This window comes from Schistocerca gregaria, chromosome 5, assembly GCF_023897955.1.
Source record: "Schistocerca gregaria isolate iqSchGreg1 chromosome 5, iqSchGreg1.2, whole genome shotgun sequence".
In the NCBI taxonomy this organism is placed as follows: Eukaryota; Metazoa; Arthropoda; class Insecta; order Orthoptera; family Acrididae; genus Schistocerca; species Schistocerca gregaria.
In genome coordinates this window covers 39,504,109-39,520,622 of record NC_064924.1, presented here as the reverse complement: position 1 = coordinate 39,520,622, position 16,514 = coordinate 39,504,109, and the positions used below count along the sequence as shown (strand labels likewise).

General features: G+C 39.4%; 1 protein-coding gene across 2 annotated transcripts in view; it reads right to left on the bottom strand.

Moving 5' to 3' along the window:
• Positions 1-4,101: 4,101 nt before the first annotated feature.
• LOC126272156 (retinol-binding protein pinta-like) overlaps positions 4,102-16,514 on the bottom strand; it is a 139,868-nt gene continuing 127,455 nt past the window's right edge. For both annotated transcript variants that reach the window (XM_049974788.1, XM_049974789.1), the window contains exon 7: positions 4,102-5,107. In XM_049974788.1, coding sequence (XP_049830745.1) covers positions 4,956-5,107 — 152 coding nt within the window. In that variant the 3' untranslated portion in view covers positions 4,102-4,955. The remainder of the gene's footprint in view (positions 5,108-16,514) is intronic.

Sequence of the window (16,514 nt, the reverse complement as noted above, 5' to 3'; positions counted from 1 at the left end):
TGTAGATGTAATTTGTATGTGTATGCAATGCAGACGGATTGTAGAATTTAGTAATGCTCTCTCTTCCACTTCTGCATACAATATCGCTGATCTAAACGGGCCCTTTATCATTACAGGCTCTGGGCAGTGCAACACCATACTGACAACAGTAATGTGCTTATACTGACAACCTCACTGTTCATTTTACCTGATTTTGTAATCATTTAAATAAAACAGCGTGACTTCCAGTGGGAGATATTTCGTCCCCCTTTTCCTTCTGTGAAATTTGTGAGTTAGAATTTTGCCTTCCAACCAGCGAAATCCAGCAGAGTACGGCCCGTAAACGATTCACAACCACGATTTAGTGTCGTTAAGACGATTTCTTTAAACATTGTAGCTGAAGGAATTTAGTTTCTTCTTAAATCGTCTTATGCAGCAACGTTCACAGATATCTCAAATAGGAAAAGCTCTTTATCCAGATAAGAAGGTTGTGAGACAAACTTCCCATAGTTTGTGTCAGGTTGATCTTTTCATCTTATAGCACTGCGTAACTATTTTATCTAAGAGGTACGACATGTAGTGTTCCTGTAACTTGGGAATCATTGGTTGAAAACGAGTGTAACACCAGTGGGTACAGTACTGCTAAATATTCAAAATAATTATCAACCTAAGTCTGAGTTCATCCACAAACTGAGGTGTATTTATAATATTGAAGCTAGACTGTGTATCCTTGTCTCCCTTGAGTGGGCATTGGAAGGCATTTACACACACGCATACAATACTCTGAAAACTTCGAACGCTAAAGTTCTAGTATGAGAACACCTATCTGCTGGTGGATAACAATTTTGATTTGTAATGTATTTTAATTCGTTGTCAACACTGACTATATGTGACGTTTTTGGCGCCCAGTGAGACACACAACTATTTGCGAGATCACTGTATGTTCAAGGATGTTATTCCGAGCTGCTGGTGGAGAAAACTTTGGTAACTTACGTCTCTTTGTGTTCAGTCAAGAACGATATGTGTGAGGTTCGATTCCCAGTTAGCACTGAACTCTTCGCCATATCATTTCTAGATCAAACATGCTCACATGTCGCTGCTTGTGTAACAAACCTATATTTAACGTTCGTGTTCTCTAGAATATAACAGCGATAGGTGCCAGGTTGGAGTCCTGGAAAGGGAAAAATTAATGTTTCATCTCGTCATCTCTGTTAAAACATTTACCTACTGCCGAGAAAATCCGGAATGTCACAGTTGATTGTGCTTCGATAACAATCCGATTAGGTTCTGGGTTCGAATACCTGTCCAACACAAAGCTTTACCTCACGGCATTACAAGTAAATTACTTGTGAAGAAGCTATATTTAACGTCTCGCGTATTTCGTTAACAAGGACAATAGATGCTGGGTAGGTAATCGCGTCCGTTAAAAATGTTTACATTATTTAATTTAAAGTTGATATTTGCTAACTGATACTCTCTAAAATCGAGGTATATCACTCTCTGTATGCGTACTCAGGAATGACTGTTAGTTGCTTAGTCTGAATGACATGAGTTTGTATCCTTATGAAGAACGAGACGGTTCGTCGTGTCATTTGAACTTCATACATATTCTCAACTAGCTGCTCGTGAATAACTTAAATTTTCAATGTACTTTTGTGTTAAATAATAATTACGGTATCTTACTTTGAAGAAGAAATCATGAATACGACGAACTTACTACGTGCATTACCTATCTGACGTTATAATGAGAGTGCTAACATTTCAGGTATGCCATTTATTGTAACAAATGCGAGCTTACAAGCCTTAATGACAGTCTTATCTATGATAATGTGTTCCCTGATATTTGTAGTACCTTGGTATTACTTTACATCTTGATTTATTGCGATACAGAGCAGTGTTTTCTAGTGGTGACTTATTGGAACCATTTTCAATAGTCAAACGACTGTACCGAGTAGTAATTAGATGACCTCCTAGACATCTGCGTTATGTGGGTAGCATGCGAATCAGGCGAAATGCAATTCAGGTGCTTCGGATACATTTGAGCACGACTGTACATCTATCTAACTAGGAGAGAGCACTCCAGTACACAATATCGAGGCAGAGGGATACGTTGTAGTCCTCATGATGTCTCCCTAATTAGCCTGAATGCGCCATCCGATTACAGCAACAGGTCAGAGACATCTACTTTTCACGAAGAAGATATTATTTATCTCTTGTGAAGAAGCCCCAAAAACCTATTAAGCCTTGTTTCCCTGATTGTTGTGCCCTTAAAGCAACTGTGAACTTGTATACTTGTATAAAAGCCAGTGGAAGCTCAACATTACCCATCTGGGAAACAGCTAACTAGTCTAATTTATCAGTGACAAGTGGCATGCCTGTCTACCCTCAGTAAATAATTAATCTTCTAAAGCAGAATGGTGGGTCACTTTAGCCAAATGTAATATAAGGTAAAGTTTATTTTATTATGGGCCTCAAAACCAAGAGACACTAAATAATTTTTGAAATGTATTGCAGAATACTGAGGGAGCTGTATCGTAAGTCGAGTGTCACAGACACACGCATTCAGGAAATAAAACGAGTAAACTAGTGAGTATTAAACAGAAACAAATGGAAGGTTTGGAGGGCAAATCGAAATGTCTTATACAAAAAAAAAGAAAAAAAAGATCGAACTGACATCATCATACCATTTATTCGAACATCAGAGAAACCGTAGATGCACACTCATTGAAGACACAGAAACAGACAGTGACAGGTTATTCACAAACCAAAACAACATTATGCGAAAAATCTAACAACATTAAATCAGTTACACTACTCTGATTAAAATGGTACAGTGTGGCTCACCTATTTTGCTCCAACTACGTGAGTAGAAGCAGATGACCTTTCAACTTTCGGGAATATTTCACTTCAGTGGGCTGTAGGGAAAGGTAAAATTTGCTATAAAGGTATGTTGATAGAGTGTGAGGAATTTCTGAGCAGCATTTAGCGTGTCGGTGCCGTAACCAAGCTGTGAAACTCACCGACTGGCAACTCATCAGCTGGGGTTCCATTCCTCTTTTTTACATCTTATTTTATTCCAAGCAATGTTAATCGACTTATTATCAAAATTATATGTATTTAAACAGTTCGGTTTATACATTTAAATTAATATATTCAATTTAGTTACGATTACTAAATTTTTAAGTAAAAACTCTGTAATTGATGGTAAAAGAAAGATAGTATACGGGGAAATTTAATTTGAAAGTGTGTGAATAGAGTTAGTTTCACGTCAAAGTTTGTACCTCACGACGAAACCGCAAGTAAGGGCACTCGCTGCCTGACGGAGCAACGAATGAAGACGTAAGCGTAGACAGTGCTTCGAAAGTTTCCATACGGCGCCGCTTGTGGAAGATTGCTTACGTCAGGGCATAATGCCGCTCAGACCACTCAGCGATCATCGCTTACGATGACAGCCATCTTGTTACTTCAGAACCAGCGGTGAGAGTCGCGTCACAAGACGGAATTGTACACTGAGGTTAATAATCGAGTACACATTAACTGATGTCTACCGTCCTATACTGTATCAAGTGATAAGTTATACCGTCAGCGACATTAACAAATACGTGTCTCAGTCCTGCCGACATGGAGTTTTTCCCAAATTAGGTATTTTATGTTGTTCATAGTTTATTAAAGTAATGTAACATTTTGTGTATGTTGTAGTATCTGCTCGGTCTCGTGCAGAAGTAAATCTCTACTTACTAGAACACAAAAATCTTTGAAATGAGTGGAACTGCGTATGTCTTTGTGTGTGAGAGAGAGACGGAGAGAGAGAGAGAGAGAGAGAGAGAGAGAGAGAGAGAGAGAGAGAGAGGTCTTTTCAAACGAGTATTTCTCGTATATACTAGAACTAATTCATGATGGCAGGAAGAGTGGAGAGTTTTTGAGTCAATATTCTTCTACCACTGCTAGAAACAGATCTCCAACGCACTTAAGCAACGTAAAGTAGGAACAGTTCCTGACGTACAGTGCCGATGATTGCGGTAACTATGAACGGAACATCATGAAGCTTGTCTTCTTTCGTTTCGAGCCTGATGTCATTAACATTAATGAAGAAGGAAGTTTAATAGGAGAAAATGCGTAAGATCGAGGATAGCAAATATCTTATTTTATTTTTTCACTTTCACACAAGATACATATCTGTGACAGACAGGTTTACAGGGAACATTCAGTGAGGTAGTGGAGGTTTTATTGACCTATTCCCTATGGAAGAACACCTTTATGACAAAACTAGGTGAATCCGAACCACTGACAATATCTCAGACCTTGTTGAAGGACATTTCCCGAGTATTTTTCTATTATGAACCCGTGTTCTTCAGTGGCTGGTTACAGAATAATAATCTAATTATGACTTACGTGCTTTATTAACTAAATTACCAAATATTTTCAGTGCAATTGTGATACAAAGCAAAAGGGGGAGGGTGGCTAGAAATCCTAACTGTAACAATTTCTATTTTACAGGAGGCAGGCGCTGACAGCGACGAATAATAGGGAGCCATCTGTTTAATAAGTCATGGTTAGTAAATACTAACACGAATGATTTTCAGAAATATGGTGGAGCCTCACCTTGGGGAAGATCCGTTTGGGTTCTCTAAAAATGTAAAATCATATGTAGCGATTATGATCCTACGATTTATCATAGCAAATAGAGTAGGTGAAGGCAAACCCATTTTTATAGTGTTTATAAATTTAGAGAAAAATTTTTGACAATGTTGGCTAGGAAGCTTTGAAGGCAGAAGGAACAGAATGCAGGAAAACATCAAACTGAATATTTGCACTCAGTAACGTATTACCGGAGGCCATGTGTCCGTTATACCAAAACACTCAGGAATTATCGCAAAGCCAACTCTGAAACTATGTTGGTGGATTCCCAGTTCACCCTGTGTACCACAGTTAACTGTCCACAAGGGACAGAATCTACACAATGAACTGCGACGGCGTCAGTCCACTGAGAGCTTCTTGAAGGAGCCCGCCACTCCGAACAAGTCGTCGGCGTAGTGATTGTCTGGAGGCCTCTTGCTCTCGTCCGAGGTGTAGCGGTCCTGCTCCAGGAACCACTCTCTCTTCTTCTCCGCCCTCCTGATGAATTCATCTGAAATAAGAAAGTTCATTTAATTTTTCTGTTTGTAGAAATTATTCATACTAGCTACAAATGCACGAAAACGTCTCCGTTTTCGGCGATTTTCGTGCTATGGGCACTGGACCACAGTACTAGGCGTATTTCTCGGCCTAGTATTTTGCCTTCCAGTGCTGGAGACATCATCAGAGGTCAGATTCACATACCAGTGCAAACCTAAACAAGGTCAGTAACATCTGGAAATCTTAGTGAAAAAAAGAAGCAACTTAAGCAAACCTTTTCCTCCCATTCGCGAAAACTGTCACAGATCGCATCAGCACAGTAGTCAGAAGACACGGTATCAGCACAATTTTTAGACTAATAACAAATGTTCACGAATTTGAGCGCTTCAAAGGGCACACGACCGCCGCTCGCCACAGCAGGAATATACTGTGTGCGGAAAAGTAATTTGACCAAAAGTGTAGGCCAGAAAGACGGCTTCATGCCCGACACACACGAGCTATGTATTATAACGAGTTCGCGGAGTAATTTCCTACCGCGTTTCAGTAGTGCGTATGAAATGACGGAGCTACGCACATCACGGGAATAAACTGATCTCACCGGCTGCCGCGACGCAAGCGTCGTTGTACCATAGGTGAATGGGGCTGTGCAAATGCTTTCGAAACCCAGAAACAGCCGCCAACGCCTGCCATGGATCAGCAGGTTTGGACGTGGAATTGGTCATCGAAGCGGTGAAAAAATACCCTAAAATGTGGGACACATACCCCAAGAACTAACACGACAAGATGAGGAAGAGAGACGCACGATTTATAGTGGGCGTAAGTTTTTTGAGGGTTCTTTAAAACACAGAATCAAGAGAAAAATGCTATAGGAAGACATTAGTATTCAACTATTTTGTGTTTGTGTTCTAGAGGTGGCGCTTTTGCTCGAATGTGGCCATTTAAAGCTTGAAATAGGCTAAGCAGCAACCATATACAACCGCTCACTCACCGATAGATTTGTACCTACAAATTGGAAAATTGCGCCGGTCGCACCTGTGTTTAAGAAGGGTAGTAATCCATCGAACTACAGACCTATATCATTGACTTCGGTTTGCAGTAGGCTTTTGGAGCATGTACTGTATTCAAACATTATTAATCACCTCGAAGGGAACGATCTATTGATACGTAATCAGCATGGTTTCAGAAAACATCGTTCTTGTGCTACGCAGCTAGCTCTTTATTCGCACGAAGTAATGGCAGCTATCGACAGGGGATCTCAAGTTGATTCCGTATTTCTAGATTTCCGGAAAGCTTTTGACACCGTTCCTCACAAGCGACTTCTAATCAAGCTGCGGGCCTATGGGGTATCGTCTCAGTTGTGCGACTGGATTCGTGATTTCCTGTCAGGAAGGTCGCAGTTCGTAGTAATAGACGGCAAATCATTGAGTAAAACTGAAGTGATATCAGGTGTTCCCCAGGGAAGCGTCCTGGTACCTCTGCTGTTCCTGATCTATATAAATAACCTGGGTGACAATCTGAGCAGTTCTCTCAGGTTGTTCGCAGATGATGTTGTAATTTACCGTCTAGTAAGGTCATCCGAAGACCAGTATCAGTTTGCAAAGCGATTTAGAAAATATGGTGTGGCAGGTGGCAGTTGACGCAGTTGACGCTAAATAACGAAAAGTGTGAGGTGATCCACATGAGATCCAAAAGAAATCCGTTGGAATTCGATTACTCGATAAATAGTACAGTTCTCAAGGCTGTCAGTTCAACTAAGTACCTGGGTCTTAAAATTAGGAACAACTTCAGTTGGAAATACGACATAGTTAATATTTTGGGGACGGCGAGCCAAAGGTTGCGTTTCATTGGCAGGACACTTAGAGGATGCAACAAGTCCACTAAAGAGATAGCTACACTACACTCGTTCGTCCTTTGTTAGAATGTTGCTGCACGGTGTGGGATCCTTACCACGTGGTATTGACGGGGGACATCTAAAGGGTGCAAAAAAGGGCAGCTCGTTTTGTATTATCACGTAATAGGGGAGAGAGTGTGGCAGGTATGATACACGAGTTGGAATGTAAGTCATTCAAGCAAAGACGTTTTTCGTCGTGGCGAGATCTTTTTACGAAATTTCTGTCACAAACTTTTTCTTCTGAATGCGAAAATATTTTGTTGAGCCCAACCTACATAGGTAGGAATGATCATCAAAATAGAATAAGAGAAATCAGAGCTCGAACAGAAAGGTTTAGGTGTTGGTTTTTCCCGCGCGCTCTTCGGGAGTAGAATGATAGGAAGATAGTATGATTGTGGTTCAATGAACCCTCTGCCAAGCACTTAAATGTGAATTGCAGAGTAATCATGTAGATGTAGATGTAGATGCTTTGCTTCCTGGGGACAGTACTTTCACTGGAATGAACAAAGTCCTCAACTAACAAAAGCAGTTTAAAGTAAATTCTCTTACGTCAGTCGGTTCAGTGCATTCATGGCAGTAATATATTTCTGCCACAAAATACATAACCGTACACATTTGAATAGTGATATAAATTGAATAATTTTTCACGTCTGGGAATAAACTGATTTAATGTCACTATGACTATTTGTCTCTCCACGGTACATTTCTAGCACTGCCTATAAAGTAATCAGCGAAAACATTTCTTCTACTGTTATTTCAACTTCCCCCTCAGGTTGATGACATTTCATCTTCCAGATCTTATAGCTTCTCAAATTCCCTGCAATTTTTCAGCCACTTTTCTTCTGTGAATTTCGCGATGCACTCTTTGTGCAGTACTTTCCACACTGCTTTACCAACTTTCCTTAATATTTTACACAGTGTTGTATGGCCGATTCTGTATTGATAATACAGATCAATTAGAGGGCAAACACTACCCATATATTTGGAAAAGATGCACTACTGACGTTACAGCTGGTTTTTACTGTTAATCCATCAAACAACCGTTATACATTCGAAAACAGAGAATTTACTTTCATGTTCTCTTAAATCCATAAACAATGTCACGAACGCTCCTTTCACCAGCCGTGAACTAATCAATGGGTGAGTTCAAAACCTGCTGTTACGTTTCTTAATGTATTCATAAACAAAAGAAGCAGACATACCAGCTTCCTTCTGGTTTGGTTGTCTTCCTCAATAGCATTAATGCGTTGCTGCCGTGTGTGCACTGGAACCACTTATGACCCCGCTGTCCTGCTGTAAGCATGCGCAGGTGTTACTCGCTCATGTGCATAGAGACGGAGCTGTGCACCATTCACACAGGTTGCAACGTTAATGAGTGTGTAGACGCCATGACCTTCCTTTAATCACCACTTTACCTTGCGCTTATGTTGTCATCCCTGTCACCACAGTTAACGTCGTCGCCTGTAATGGGTATTGTTATTTTATGTGCTAGTGTCATCTTCCAAGGCTTACAAGCCTGCCGCATGTTACAAGATCTCCCATATTTTACTGAAGTTTTCTTCTATATGCTGTATTTTTGTTGTGTACATAGTTGCGCGTAGTCAGTGCACACACAACTTTCCCACTAGAGCGCGCCCCGCTAAGCACAACAGCGCAGGCTCGCCCGTCTCCGCACTACAGGATGGCACTTCCATAGAGACGGACCAAATTCTGCTTCCGCCAGTCTGTGTATTAACATGTAACGCAGCCAACGTACAAGCTTTTCTCCTCATGGATCAAACTCACCTAGTGATACATGAACGCGCGAGGTATTATAATGAGTGTAAAGACCTCCGATTAGTCATTCTGCATTTGTCTGCACCAGTCTGCACCAGTCTGCTTTAGACTGTACCAGTCTGTACGAGTTCTACATTTGTCTCTACCAGTCTATAGTGAAGTTTCAGTCTGCGCATAATAATATTACCATATGCCTCTACATAGCCGTGAAGATAAATGTATAGACACTTTTGTCAAGTATCAGAGATGTATGTGAGAATAAGATTAACGCAGCAATACCAAAGGAACTTCAGATTGTCAATTGTAAATAGCATCCAGAATCAAGTTAAGTAATTTTTGAGCTTGTTATTATTTTAATAAATGTGTGTGAAAGTTAATCAAGTTCTGTTTGAAGTTGGTCTGCTACTCTAAGCGCGCAAGTGGCATTTCTATCGTCTGACCTAACGTCAGAATATAAACACGCCACGATAAGACCACGGGTGTGCCGTGAACATCACGAATACGGTAAAACAACGAATCTCCGACATCGCTGTGGCCGGAAAAAGATCCTGAAAAAACGAGATTAATGAAGACTGCAGAGAATCGTTCATCGTGACAGAAGTGTAACCCTTCCACAAACTGCTGCAGATTTCAATGCCAGGCCATTAATTAATGTCAGCGTGCGAACCATTCAACGGAACATCACCAATATGGGCTTTTGAAGCTGAAGGCGCACTCATGTACGCTTGATGACTGCACACCAGAAAGGTTTATGCCTCGTTTGGGTCCGTCAATACCGATATTGGACTGTTGATGACTGGAAACTAGTCTGCTCGGAGAAGTCTCGTTTCAAATTGGCTCAAATGGCTCTGAGCACTATGGGACTTAACATCTGAGGTCATCAGTTTCCTAGAACTTAGAACCATTTAAACCTAACTAAGGACGTCACACACATCCATACCCGAGGCAGGATTCAAACCTGCCACGGTAGCGGTCACGCGGTTGCAGATTGAAGCGCCTAGAACCGCTTGGCCACTGCGGCCGGCGTTTCAAATTGTATCTAGCGGATGGACATGTACAGGTATGGAGACAACCTCACAAACCCATCGACCGTACATGTCAGCAGGCGACCATTGAAGCTGGTGGAGGGTCTGTAATGCTATGGTGCGTGTGCTGTTGGTGCAGTATTGGACCCCTGATACATCGAGATACGTCTCTGCGAGGTGACACGTACGTAGCTATCATGTCTGATCACCTGAATCCATTCATGTCCATTATGCTTTTCGACGGATTTGAGCAATTCCAGCAAGACAATGTGACTCCCCACACGTTCAGAATTGCTACAGAGTGGCTCTAGGACCATTTTTCTTAGTTCCGCTGGCCACCAAACTTCACAGATAGGAACATTGTTGAGCATATCTGGGATTTCTTGAAACGTGCCATTCTGAAGAGTTCCCATCCATGCAGGTTCATGGTGTCTATTCCCTCCAGCACTAGTTCAGATATTAGTCATTTCCATGCCACGTCATGTTGCGGCACTTCTGCTTGCTCATGGCGGTCCTACACGATGGTTGTATCAGTTTCTTTGGCTCTTCAGTGTATGACACAGTATTATTATCTTTTGTAAGCGAAGTAGATGTAATGTTAATACAATCATTTTCTGGAACAATAACCCAGAGCCCAGAGCAGCCCATCTGACAGCAAATCATGGAAGTGATTTTATTTGCCCGACAGTAAGAGGAGACTAATATCTGTCGTACAATGGTATGACCAAAGACAGCCACAACTGCTTCGACAAAGTTTGGGAAGCACACTATCAATCAGTGTAAAAGATGGGCTAAGAAAGATGGGGGATACAGTCATGTTTGGTGTCCAGATAAGCTACTACAATAAAAATACGGCTAACACAGGCTTGATTGACAGGACCATGATGTTTTACAGGATTTGCATCAGCACCAGTAAGTGTAACATCAATATTTTTTTCACTTTATAGGTCTGTGAAAGATGAACAAAGGAAATGTATCCTGTATTATCTTGATTTCAAATTAAGAATTGCAGGGCATTTGTTAAATAACCAAGAGGAACAGCATTGTGATGAAGAACAGGAGGACTACTTCTCAAAGGCGAAGACTACTGCCCTCACAATCGCTCTCTGATACTTCATCCAATTTGCCAGAAATAACTGAGTTGAAAAATAGCTTGCAGTGTTAGAACACTAGCTTCACGAGGAAAACTAAAATAAAGGCAAAAGCTGTTTAGATTTCCTCTAACATCACAGAACAAATGTTTCTGTGTGTATCATCAGAAATGAAATTCTCATAGTTTACATTCTTGTCTTTACATTCATAATACGAGTATGAATCAAGTAATATCTGCCTAATAAGACTGTACTATGTTAAATAAAGTACAAATAAATTACTTTTCTCATGTTCTTCACCTTATTTCTTAAGCTTTCTTATATGTGCCCAAGATCGGGCGCCCACTGTAATGGTCATTTCTGAATATGACGATATTCTTAAAAAAATTATAAAATTTTCTGATTTCCCATTCACTGTCATCTGTTTCAATTGCCGTCAGGTACCAGGAGGATATTGATGGACTGGTAGAACGTAACAATTGTAATAGAGGAAATAATTTGCCACATTAGGAAAAATGTTGTGGTTTGTAATGAGCATTCCAGGACCAAATGGTGATACTGAAAGGGTGTTTCCATCGATGTCTCACAAATTGACTGTTGTAACAAGCAGAAGTTCTGTTGAGCATATTAAAGCTGGATTACAAATAGTTACAAAAATCAGCTTTTCTGGTAGAGAGTTTTTCAGACATGTAAAATATAATATTACATTTTTAATGAGTGCAAATCAAATGGTAAATTTTAATAGGGCTGTGATCCTATAAAGGATTTTGTAATTAAATATTCTCACTAATATCAATGATGCTATGAAAATTTCTGTGATTAAAAATTACAATAAACATATCTAGTCCGATAATGCTGAGAAAGTTGTTTTAACCAAATCCGTTAGGTATCCTGTACAATGATGAATTCTCATTAACTTTCAGCCTGTATTGTAAAATGAGTTTCAATATGTTAACATTTTGGGAATCACCCATTATCTTTGTACAGTTACACATACCGGTCTCCTAAAGATCAAACATACCGATAATGCCACCGTGGGACTACTTTGTGAATAGTCCCGAAATGTCCCGCGTTTTCAGTTTGAAAACCTGGATGTCTATTATCTATGGCTTTCTGGCGAGAATAACGAACAACAGAAAGTTAGTGCAGGACCTTCATTTTCTGGTGGAGCCTCTGACCTACCACAGTGCTTACTGTACAATGCTTGAAGGATTTTGAGGAGGAACGTACCATAGTGTACTAACGTGTTCTTTCCATAGCACCAACCTGTGTTACCTTTTATAAGGACTTGTTTACCCAACTTCATTGGTTTGCAGATTTTGTGTAATGTACTCAAAGAAGTGGCAAAAGAGTGTTTTTCCCTATAATCAGATTTCATCTGATAGCCACAGTGAAATTAATAGAAATGATCAAGAATTATCGTCAGGCAGCTCACATTGTAATAATGTACATACTTTATCTTCAGTGACCTGACGGGAACCAGTGTAACGACTGCGGCAAGGCCGTTGGACCAACTGGTACTGCTGGGTAACATATTTAACCTTTAAAGTAGCTCTTACGTATGAACTTGACTTTTTAGTCATAGCAGTCATTGTCAAGCATCACGAGTAATTACACTCAATGTCCAAAGATAAAATTCTGTTCTGATGTCAAGATGCAATTAGTCAACTTTAATTCTGAGTAAAAATAATTACATGATCTACCGCTATATCACTCACACCATACGCACAGTTCGACTTATTTGATGAAGTTCACCCACCTTAAACGTTGATCCCCAGATGCTTCAGCGCCCCATGAAATTCATTAGTAATACATACACAGAAATAATTATTGAGTTTCTCCCGGCGTATTTGATAACCAAAATATCCACGGGTGTACTGCCGGTCTACAGTGTCCAATGGGCCCGTTGGACACTATAGACCAGCAGTACACCTGTGGATATTTTGATTACATAGAAATAGTTTCTAGGCCGTGCAGGGAGATCATGCGCTCGCCTGGGTGCAACGGTGATTCGTCACATATAAATTAGGTGTTCGTGTCGGAGTGAATGCGATTTGCAAGTCAAATTGTTCAGTGACTACAAGAGAAATATTACGACGGTGTAGAAATTACAGATTTCCAGAAGTTTTTGACAGCGTACCTCACAAACGGCTTGTTATGAGAGTGCGTGCTTATGGAATATCGTATCAGTTATGTGATTAGATTATTTTTCTCGCTCTGTCCGAAAGTGGAATAATAGGGAATTATTGTGAAGGTGGTTCGATGAACCCTGTGCCTGGCACTTAAGTGCAATTTGCACAGTATCCATGTAGATGTAGATGTAAAGTCTTCAACATATTATATGCTGCCCCAGTCTGTTGTACATACAATGAATATGGATCTTGCTAAGGCAAAAACTAGTTTCATAAATATTTAGAGTAATCTTCTTACATCCATTTAACTTCAAAAATGAAATTTCTCTTGCGTGCCTAAGATGGTGCAAGACAGTTAACAACAAATATCCCAGTGTAGAACACTTCGAACTTCATGAATGACTAAAGCCAGGGTCGCTCCCTCTAAGGTTTATTGCACTTAGCACTGACAGAAGAAGTAAGAATAGTGGAGACGTAACCAACAATACGACAATACTGTGCCTAGCGGCGCATGAAAGTAAACAAAGAAGAGTGATGACGCTATAAACTTACACTGTACGTTAGTTTGAAGCACCTTAATTTGTTCAAAGCATTAGCAGTCTGTTTACGATTGCTTCTTATTCACCTATTTCTGTCGTGTGCGCGCAACACCTTCTTTTAATATTAAGAATTACGGTGCTTTCACGAAAAACTTAGTGTAAGGAAGGCAATTTCTAACTTTTTTTTGTCCTTTAATGCTTATTTGCTCTAGTGATACATCACATATGGCCTCGTTGTAATAACTCGTTTTTTGTAAAGTATCTCGATAATCAAGAAGAGAAGTACGTGGCGTGAAATGAATGCTTTTGTAATCCATTTACTTCCCGTTTACTATATTTACATCGATAGCAAATGAGGCTGGAACTCAGAGAAAGCAATGCTTGCTTGCTTACTGTTACTGCTTATTGTTCGTTACATTTTCTGCTTCCAACTACACACATCAAATAAATTTTTGCATTAGTACGGTTCCCACAACTCCTGAAGATAGACGTTGACTGTGGTTACTGTACCGCAGTGACAGTCCCTTTGACTGTTCAGAGATGTCACTAAACCTGCTCAAAGATGTAAACAACCATACATGAGCAACGCCTCTTAGACGGACGGGGTCCGACAGCGAATCAGTTCCAGTCATTCCAACAAGAAGGAGGAACACAGCTCTTGTTGTCTGTAGTTCAACCATGGCTAGACGGTCAATACAGCAGTTCCATCGCGTCTGAATTGTTACTTTGTGCCAGTGAGGGCTCTCAAGAGGGGAAGTGTCCAGGCGTCTCGAAGTGAACCAAAGCGATGTTTTTCGGACATGGAGGAATTGATGTTTATGTTGATCTCTATTTCAGTTTACTGTACAGGTTCCGAAACTCTCAGAACCGAGGTGATGCAAAACTGTTTTTGATGTCTGTAATATGCACAAGATTTATATTGTTCACGTTTGCAAAAACTTAAGTAAGTGTTCTTTGTTAGCCCATAAATATTGGATTACGATCGTATCGATTAGTACATCCGTAAACCACGCATTTTTTGAAACAACTACGTTTCTGCACAATGGAAGCACCAGGTACTATTTGGGATACGGTCAGGAAAGTCGATAGACACACCGAAGGGTTGAAACTGAGAGCGGGCACGTCTGAGTGACGTCACAAGGAGGTATCACCGACATTAACCAAGCAGGTATGAAAGCATTGAGAAAAAAAAAAAAGATAAGGGAGGTACCATTGATACACAAACTTGAATCCGATGTCGGCCGTCGTAACTAGCCCAAAATATTAGGTTCATCGCATTCATATCCCCATAGTTCAAAGCGGTGACACTTGCCCATGACGTCACTCTTACTGTATTGTATTATGTACCAAATACGCATTCAAGAACAGAAAAACATTCGAAATTATCTATGACTTGAGTGTGTAGTGCCACCTCCCTTCGTTTCCTTACCTCCATGCGCACTGAAGCGCCAAATAAACTGGTATAGGCATGTTTATTCAAATACAGGGATAAGTAAACAGGTCGAACACGGGCCACCAGCCTGCAAAGCTTATGTACGTCTAGCATCTGGCACAGTTGTTAGATTTGTTACTGTTGCTACAGGAGCATATTATCAAGATTTAAGTGAGTTGGAACATGGTGTTATAATCGGTGCATCAGTGATGGGACGCAGCATCTCTGAGGTAAAGAAGAAGTGGGGATTTTCCCCTTATGACTATTGCACAATTGTATCATGAATATCAGGAATCCGGTAAAACATAAAATGTCCAACATCACTGTATTGCCATACAAAAACTGAAGAATGTCGTTTGTGATCAACACGTTCTTCTCTTCAAAGAAATCCAAATGTCATTGAACCAACTTCCTGAACTTAATTCATATTTCCTTTCTTGAATGAATTCGAAAATATTCATTTCTGAACATGCAACAACTGTGTTAGATATTTCCATTTAATACACAATAAAAATACATTAGTAAATTAAAATTTTCATAATTATTCAGATGTCTGCAATTCAGATGTATCATTAAAGATAATAATTTCCTTTTCGTGAAATGTCTATTGTACAAAAAACTCATAAAGGAAATAAAAAACACACAGTAGAAATACTATTGACAGAAGGAAAATTTTGAGTGTAAATTCTTTATATACAGATCTATCAATCCCATAGCAATATGACAGAGGATTCATCTATTAAGGAAAATTATTAATTATTAATGAAACTTTATCTCAATAAATGGAAGCACACAAGAAGTGTAAAATATGTGAAGTAAAGAAATAAATTGATAACTTCTATTCACAGAAATACTAAAAGCCTAGCTTTTATATATGTGTAAGGAATGTCATAAAGTGATTACAAGAAATAGATATAATAACAAAAAAGAATGTTTTAAACAGTTTATATCTAATTATAAGAGTTCTTTGGCAATGTTTAGGGACATGAAAGATTTTCTTTCTTTTTACAAACAACAACAAAAGCGGTTAAAACATTTAAAAAATGGATTGGCTGTCAAGAAATTAAAGATCTTAGCTGTTTTTTCCTAAGTCATATATCTATGCACAAGCTCGCAATTACATGTAAGACTTGTCAACTACAATATAGACAAAAAAGAAAAATAATGTGTGAGTGTGGAAAATAAGTAGTTAGAAGTGATCTCAAAAAACATTTACAGACAAATACGCACATTAAATATGGACTACATACGTAATCTATTGAAATTTATCTTTGTTGCTGATTTCTAATTTTCCAAATCTATTATAATTTATCGATAATAAATGGAAGCCTTTCTCATAGGTTTTAGAATTGCTCAACTTCATGATTATTGCAGAATGAATAATTTAAAGGATATACTACACTTAGAAAGGATGGCCTTATCAATTATTTCAAATAATTTACCGCTTCCCACATGAACTGATGAAAATTGAAAGTAAGTGAACTCAAAGCTAGAGCTTGGAATCTTCGAATTAAAGGACATAAAACATTGAATA